Source organism: Trachymyrmex septentrionalis, unplaced genomic scaffold (assembly GCF_001594115.1).
Source record: "Trachymyrmex septentrionalis isolate Tsep2-gDNA-1 unplaced genomic scaffold, Tsep1.0 scaffold68, whole genome shotgun sequence".
Lineage (NCBI taxonomy): Eukaryota > Metazoa > Arthropoda > Insecta > Hymenoptera > Formicidae > Trachymyrmex > Trachymyrmex septentrionalis.
Genome location: NW_017305862.1, coordinates 131613 through 140454, shown reverse-complemented (window position 1 = coordinate 140454; position 8842 = coordinate 131613). Strand labels below are relative to the sequence as shown.

Here is an 8842-nt window from a genome sequence, read left to right as displayed (position 1 = left end):
TTAACAATTCGATTGTTATTTTCGAAATTATTCCATGAATATTTGCTTTATCTCTCTAAGAATAATTTTATTATATTACAAAAAAAAAGATTATGAAATTGACTATCGAAATAAAAAAATTATTTGTAAAGTTTGTGAAGTATCATAATTATTTGTCTTATAAAATCTTTTATGCATTTATCAATATAGAATATTAATAACTTTTATAAGAGTGTATCACCCTGTATACTCGCAGCAGTTGTTTCTGTAATCGTTGTTGCAATGCCTAGATAATAGTATTGAATTGTTCATGTATCAAATTTGATCAAATTTTATGCAATGATCCAAATTTTGCGGATAAAAAAATGTCGACATTTTGCGTAAACTACGTGCACAATTCAGAGAAGAAACAATAAGTCTGTTTTTTATTGTTATACTTTCTGAACTGATACACACAGTGCAATAAGTTGAAGTGAAACAAATATATGTTTGTTTTACTTCAATTCATTGCATCAATTCAGAATGCAGCAATATAAAAAACAGGTCTATTATCGAAGGCATAAGTGCGTAATGGCATTTTATTTAATAGTACCTTTAACATTTTCATTTATGAGAAATTGATCAACATAAAGTTGAACGCGTCGCGCAAAGGCACTCGGTATACTAGACATTTGTTTGAATATTGCAACAACGATTATAGAAATAATTGTTGCGAGTCCACAACTATGTAGGGCGTGAAATAGACATTTCCACCTGTCATTCAGTATAAATACATCTACTAACATTAATTTGTTACTTTTCACGCAAAAAATATTGTTTATATTTAAACCATCCTTGTATTAAACAAAATTTAATATAATTTAAATATGCTATATGATAATTAATTAATTTGTTTGTTTAGTTTATAATAAGAAGAGGAGAAATAATATTTTAATGATGTATAATATACATTATATTTTAACATGATTTATATTATACATTTGTGTGGATCTATTACCTGATTACTTATGAAGCTGGCTGACTGAGGTTGTTCAACTACATTTTCTTGTATCTTTTTGGCGATGGCATAAGCTAATATACCGAAAGGAGGAATGTCTAAAGCGCGGAAAACGACTTCGTTTGTCGCGTTGCTCTTTCTTCCTGGTATTTTTTGAACTCCTTCGGGAATTGGTACTATCTGTACGGTTGGATATACTCCTGTTTAATAAAACTTTATGTTATATATAGCAAAAGTTTATTAAAATTATTTTAAATTAAACAAAAAATAATGCGCGTAATTAATATATTTTTATACATATTATTTTAAAAATAATCATATTAATACTATATAATAAAATTTACTTTAATTATGTAAATTTAATTATTGTAGAAGTAGCAGAGAGACTACGTATTACTTGATATATCTATTTCATATGGAAAATATTGCGTACATTCTGTAATTATGACATAAAAATACTTTATTTAATTAGTAATTTATAAATATATATTCACATTCCTATTTTGGAAATTCTGATCTCTCTTTCTAACTATATTCTTTTAATTTTGGACTATCTCTAACGTTATGCTTTTAAATCTTTGAACGATAAGTATATAAGTTGACTACCAGAAATCACATCATCTTTTAATTGATAGAGGAAGAATTAGAATTGCCTATCAGTTTTTTGTCGCATTGAAGAGGACTCAAACTAAGAATTAAAATGTCTGAGTATTAAATAGTTTATATTATCTTTTTACGACATTCTTTTTATGATTATTATGAAATATGTTTATATAGTATTAATTTCGGCACTGTTAACTGCGGCGGCTATTAATCTTATTTGATTGGTTTGATATTTATGTTATAATTATTATAATAGTTTATTTCATATTATGATATTTTAAATCGAGTATATGTGTATACATACCATCAATAAGTGATCGAACAACATAAGAATTTCCTTGAACGGGGACGCGAATGTAAGTAGAAACAGGCCTGCTTAGAGGGTTGTATACTACAGCCATAAACGTATCACTTTTTTCAGAAAATGCACACGAGCTAATATTTAATTGCAAACATGTGAATATTTTAAAGGATGCTGCAGTACTACTTTCCATTCCTGACCATTTCCTGTTTCATAAACATTGACAAAAAAATTGGCTTTATAAATTTTATAAAATAACATAATAGATTTGTAATATTTGTATATATAGGGTGTAAGTTTTGACAAAGCGCTGGTATGTAGATATGTTAGAACGGACTAAATTGATTTAAAAAGTCAATCATTTTTCAATTTTCAATAGTTAACAAGATATTAATTACTATAAATCACTAAATATTGTTTTTTAATAATTATTTACTCAAATACTATCAATTTTACAGAAAAATAGCAAGACACAAAAATTGTTTATTTTCTTCTCATAAAATTCTGAGAATTTTTTTTCAGAATTTTTATACCGTATTTTCTTATGTTGATAAAAATAGTTACCAAAAAGATGATAAAAAATTCTGAAAAAATTCTTAGAGCTCATTGAGAAGAAAAAAAACAATTTTTATCTTGCTATTTTTCGGTAAAGTTAATAGTATTTGAGTAAAAATTAATAAAGACTAATATTCAGCAATTTTCATAAATTAATATTTTGTTAACTATTGTGAAAATTGCAAAAAGATAGTGGACTTTTTGACTCAGTTTAGTCCGCTCTATCCACACACGAGCGCTTTGTCAAAACTTACCGAACACCCTTGTATATATATATATATATTAGACTGATAAGAAAAAAAAAATTTTTTTTTAATCGGCCTCTCAGCTCAAAAGCTTACATTTCTTGCCAAAAGAATATGCCTAAATTTTTATTAAAAAATATTAAGATTTAGAGATCGCTGGTAAACAATTTTTAAAACAAAATTTCGTTAATGTAATACATGTTTAATTTGATGCAAAAATAGCTTAATCCGGATTTTAAATGTGGTACTGTATGTTTTTTTGGTTGCTGAACACGACGCAATAATTTATTTAACCCTACGATATACGTCTCAAAAAATATAGCTCGATTAATGTGAAAAAATGACTAAATTTCGAGTTTACGATCGATTTTAGCAAGGTTTCTCAAATGGGTCGTTACTCCCCTTAATTTGTAGGTCACCCAGAACAAGATCCAGTTGAAATTTTCTTGGCATCTCCTACAGAGTCTTTAAAAGTTGCATTTAAATGATTGACTGAATTATAAAACGTTTTTAAGGATGTAAAAAATGTTTTTTCTATCCTTAAAAAAGTTCTAAAGTATATATTTGTATATATTTTGTGGTTTTGATATCCTCAAATCAAATGCCTCAATTTAATGAGTACATAATACAGAAAGACATGGTTTAATTATTTGAAATAAACTACATATTATGTATACATAGTATATCTTTTTTTTTATTATACATTCATTTCATTTCCTAATAAAGTTTTTTATTGTCAAATTGAGGCATTTGATTTGAGGATGTCAAAACCATAAAACAATATACTTTAGAATTTGTAAAAAAAAATTTTTTATCCTTAAAAACGTTTTATAATCCAGTTAAATGCAACTTTTAAAAGTCCTTTTAAGAGGTCCTAAGAAAATTCCAACTGGATCTTGATCTCTGAATGAACAGACCTACAATTTGAAGAGAATGACGATCCATTTAAACGCTTGGAACCTTGTTAAAATCGATCTTGAACTCGAAATTTGATTATTTTTTTACATTAATAATCGGGCTGTATTTCTTAAGACATATCGTAGAGGTAAATAAATTATTGCATCGTGTTCAGCGACTAAAAAAACATACAATACCACATTTAAAATCCGGTTTAAGCCATTTTTGCATCAAATCAAACATGTATTAAGGAAAATCAAAACTTTGATTTAAGAATCGTTCACTAGCGACCTCTAAATCTTAATAAGTATTTTTTGATAAAAATTTAGGAATGTTCTTTTGGTATGAAATAAGCTTTTGAACTGAGAGGCCGATTAAAATAAAAAAATTTTTTTTTCCCTATCAGTCTAATATATTATATGAATATGTATATATAATATTATAAAGCTAATACAAATTTATAATATTTTTTCCATATAAGAACGTATTTATCTATATAATTATTTATACTTTAACATTAAAAATAGAAATTAAAGTTAAGATAAATCTTCCCAGTAGAATATCTAAAATCGACGCATAAGACATCTTTAAGATATTTTTCAGAATTTTTTATAAAATATCTTAAAGATATTTCTTAAAGAACTCTTAAAGATATTTTAAAGTTGTTTCATGCATCAATTTTAGACATTCTACTCAATGGATTGGTAAAGAATATTCTATACCCTATAGCTTTCGAAATTATTTCTCCAGCGTGATCCATACTCTCATATAATATACGAGAGTAATCGTTCGCGACAAATTGTTTTTCTGTACCGCTGACGGCATCATGATGTTGCATCACTCCCATTGCTTCGCGAAAATATTCTAAGGATTCGTCATAATTTTTTAAATTTGTTAGGACAACAAGTTGTTTGCTTGCCTAAAAACAAGCAATTTATTATTTCGAAAATATTACTTACTCTAATTTCATAGATCAAAATTTTAATTATCTTTGATCATCTTACTTGCAACATATTATTCCCTTCGCGTTCAAAGTATTTCACGGTTGGTCTCGATGAAAAATAGCCAGTCCAGTAAGAGTGAGGATCGCTTGCATATGGAAAGAAGTCATCGCTCTTAGTGGGCCACTGAAGATTCAAATCATTCAAGGCCTTCAAGTAGCACAAGGGTGTCGAGTAAATTACATTTACTACAGAACCATTGCGCTGATTAGTATATCTAAAAAAATTACAAAAGAATTCTTATAGTGACAAATTATACAAAATGTGTTAATATTTTCGAATTATTGTATTAAGATTCGATAATAATTGAAATTCAAACTGAATTATTTTAAATTAAAATATTGACATAAAGTCCGCAAAATTTTCTAATTTAACGTTATGTAATATGTTATAAACTCATGTGTTCTAACTCTAATATTAATATCTGATAACATTTCTTTAATCTCTTAATTACTGAAATCTGATATACTTTGAAACCGTTTTCTCTAACTTTATCTTAAGCTCTTTATGAGAAATATATCTTCATTAAATCATATTTACATGCTCTTGTTCACAATGACCTTAACTAACGAACTATTTAATTAAAGCAAATATTACAGCAAATATAAAAGCAAATATAAAAGCAATTAAAACAAATATTGAAATATTCAAACAAATATTAAAACAAATAACAAAGCAAAATATTTAATATCAAAATATGTATTACATATAAAATCTTATTCTATTTTTAATTTTAATAAGTTCATAAATTTTAATAAATTTTTAGTATAGTGGAGTTAGTATGATGCTTTTAAAACAATTTGTTTAAAAAATTGATGAAAGAGGATTAATTATTAATTACGTGCTGCTTTATATTATAATTTAATTGTTTATATTACTTGTATTAACATTTTTATATTGAAAAGATATCTTATAATACATATTTTAATAAAATATTTTGTTGTTAAAACATTACGTTTTTTTTTAACCACGTTTACAAACGTGGTTAAAAAAGAACAAAAAGATTTCTCATACAATTTATCTTTCAAATTTAAAAAAATATTTGCGTTTTCCATCATTTCCACATATTTCGATATTATTTATAATTTTTTGTACTTCCTCTAATTTTTTACTTTCTTTAATTTTTTTACTTCCTTATTATTGTTTTTAATTAACTATTAGTTTATGAGTCGGTGTATTAAAAATTAAGAAATCAACATAAAATTATATTACATTCTTTTTTAATAGTTCTCTTGCATTTTTATATTTAATAAAATTTTATTTAATAAATTTAATGTTGAAAAAAATATTTAACTTTTTACAAAAAAATATTATTTTGTACTTTTTTCTGTTTAACTATCCTGATAGTAAGCTACGTCATTTTGTCATCATTTTGACGTCAAAATGACATCATCTTGCTACTAGGGACTACTTAATATAATATTTAATATTTAATAGTTTCTCTTTATATTAAATATTGAGATTTAAATTTCATAATAAAATTTTAAGGTAATTATTTAGATTAAAAGATACCCCACTTTGACTTTGACATATTATATGTTGTGCTTTGAATGATCTCCAATAGGTTTTAGGCGGAGGTCATCGTTAAAAAGTTTAAAAAAAAACGCTTTATTTCTACTATATTTATTTCAGAAATTCTCAGAAATATTCGGAAAGTTTAATGGTATACAATACAACTATATACAAACACAAGTATTCCCTGCTTTAAAATATATTTGCTATTCGTATCCTGTAGATAATATTTCGTTGAATTAATAGTTACTTACTTGATTAGCTTATCTAAGTTACCAAATACCATGTCAGCCTGTTGATAATGGAAATCGTCCCCCATAGTGAGAATAATGTGATTAGTTTTGTAAGCACGTGCTTGAATCTGCGCATATGTCAGGAACAGCTCCACCTGCCAATCGTACATAATTTTTACTTACCGTGACACGAAGATGAGATTTCATCATTCGCGATGTTGTAAAAATCACTTCTGCCTTTTATGCCTTTCTGCCTTTACTAGCGATGTCGTCCTTTGCGAAGCAACAATATTGCTTTTTTTTTTACTACCTCATAAGCGTCGAACATATTTAGAAGTATGAATTGTAAAATTTAAGCGTTTGGCGTTAATACCTTATCAGCTTGTCCAAATTCATGAAGTACATTTCCGCGTGCTGATAAGTGAAATCTCCTCCCATCGTTAATATGATATGTTTTGTGCGGTAATGACTAGCTTGCGTAACTGCATATCTCAAAAAATCATCGATCTAGCACAGAAACACATTGTGTGGATTATGATTTTCGCATAAAGTAAATTTAAAAAAAACCTCTTTAAAAAAATATATACGCCAAGTGCATTAAAAAAGTATTGAATATTATATTTCTTTTAATAAAAAACGGATATAAATGCAATAATTACAAATAGTTTTAATTTGAATAGTTTTATGTTTTAACTATAAAATGTATGTATTTTAAACACATTATTTTTCATTAACAAGAAAATCTCATCAAACTAAAAGGATTATGCCCAATTTTATAGGGGAATTTGGGCCCTGAATGAACAATTTTTAGACATGCCTAAAATTTTAAGGTATCAAAAGAGAATAAAAAATTCCATAAGCCCAATTTTATAGGAGAGGTTTCCTGAGTGCTATCCAAAGTTCGCTGTTATGATCATGTACCACTAGTCTTATCCAATTTCTCTGTGTCCAGAGCACCTCTCGATGACGACGGTAATGGATTGCACCAAAGACTTTGAAGAAATATCTAAAATGTATTTTGGTACAGTTCATTAATCCGGCTAAGTCCCTAGTCACGATTCATGCCGTCATGTTACAGAAATTCGGATTTGCTTGTAAAGACGGCGATGCCCCTGGAGTTTGCTTTGAGGGAGGGGGGGGGGAGGAAGATGGACGAGTGGCAAATGTACCAAATGTTGGGGTAAATCAGCCTTTGGTACGGGGGTCACTCCAAAGCAGCTACTGGTCGCGATGAGATCCACTGTGGGCAATGTGGAAAATATTTAAAAAACCAATCGCGTAAACACATTTGTTGGCAGAAGAAGTGTTAGATTTCTTGGAATAAAAGTCTAGTAGTTCCACAAGAGCCCCACTCAACACATTTAAATATATATGTCTGTTGGTGCCATTATAAAAGAAAACGAGAGATGGAAATGTTACAGTTAAAAATATTGAACCGCAGCCTCAAATCAATTAAAACTTTTTGTTTCATGCTTCGAGTGTCTCTCTCCTTTCTTCATTGATTAATATATATCACTTATAATTATTCATTTGGGGTCCAAAAAAGATTTTCGTTGTCTTCGTCAAGATTGAACATATTCCAGATACTAGATGATTTGATAAATCGAATAAAATCAGTCCTACATGGTACACAATACATGATTATAGCGAACTTCGAACAGCTGTAGCACTCAAGGGATTCATTTTACAAAATTGTGCATATAGAATTTTTTAATCCTTTTTTTATGCTCTATAATCCTACCTAGGTCTCAATGCTGTTCAGCCGGGCCATAGTTCTTCCTGATTTTTAATTAAATTTTTATACAGATGTTTTAGTTTGGAAATTTATATAGAGTTATTCGCTATCAAAAATATTTTGAGAATCGATATCACTATACTCTCAGGCACAAAAAAGGATTTTTTTTGATAGATAAATATAAAGTCTTTTCATCGTTTAAGTTTTATCATTAAAATCAAAATTTCCAAGCGGTAAAGGTTCTCTATTAAATATTTATATTGCTTCTGATAATTGTATTTTTTCTATTAAAAATATATTTTGTTAATATCTAGGAATTAAAAATAAATTGGTATAAAGCATTGTATAAACCTTAGTTGCTAATTAACGCTTGAGACGACGTCGTTAGTTTATCGTTAAGAAGTAACGTCAATAACTATCATTTTGTGATATGTTACGTACCCTTCTGTCGATGTTGTAGTCTGGGCTATCAGGGTCATCAATCATTGGTTCATCGTTGCATAAAATATCGAAGCAAAATCCTGGTGGTGGACTGTAAGTGTTGAACATCGCAGTCGTGAACAAATCCGCTCGCTTACCTAGAAATAAAATTGAATATTGTATAATTTTATTCATTATATAATAATGTTTGTTTTGTCTGCAAGAAGAACCTATTTCTGCAGGGTGCTTCATATCGGAAAGATGTTAAAACTAATCAACTATTATTTATTTTCGAATATGTTCAGTTATTGAAAAAACAAAAATTGCGTTAAAAAAAGAAATGTCTACAATATTTAATAAATAT

General features: G+C 27.6%; 1 protein-coding gene across 2 annotated transcripts in view; it reads right to left on the bottom strand.

Moving 5' to 3' along the window:
• Nucleotides 1–8842, bottom strand: part of LOC108753276 (lysosomal alpha-mannosidase) — an 18009-nt gene that overhangs the window by 4968 nt on the left and 4199 nt on the right. The window contains exons 6-11 of one of the 2 annotated variants that reach the window (XM_018494728.1): nt 8500–8636; nt 6697–6830; nt 4582–4795; nt 4300–4496; nt 1884–2086; nt 977–1176 (exon numbers count right to left, since the gene is read on the bottom strand). In XM_018494728.1, coding sequence (XP_018350230.1) covers nt 977–1176; nt 1884–2086; nt 4300–4496; nt 4582–4795; nt 6697–6830; nt 8500–8636 — 1085 coding nt within the window. Of the gene's footprint in view, nt 1–976; nt 1177–1883; nt 2087–4299; nt 4497–4581; nt 4796–6344; nt 6479–6696; nt 6831–8499; nt 8637–8842 lie in introns of both variants that reach the window. The other variant, XM_018494727.1, reaches the window with a different exon arrangement.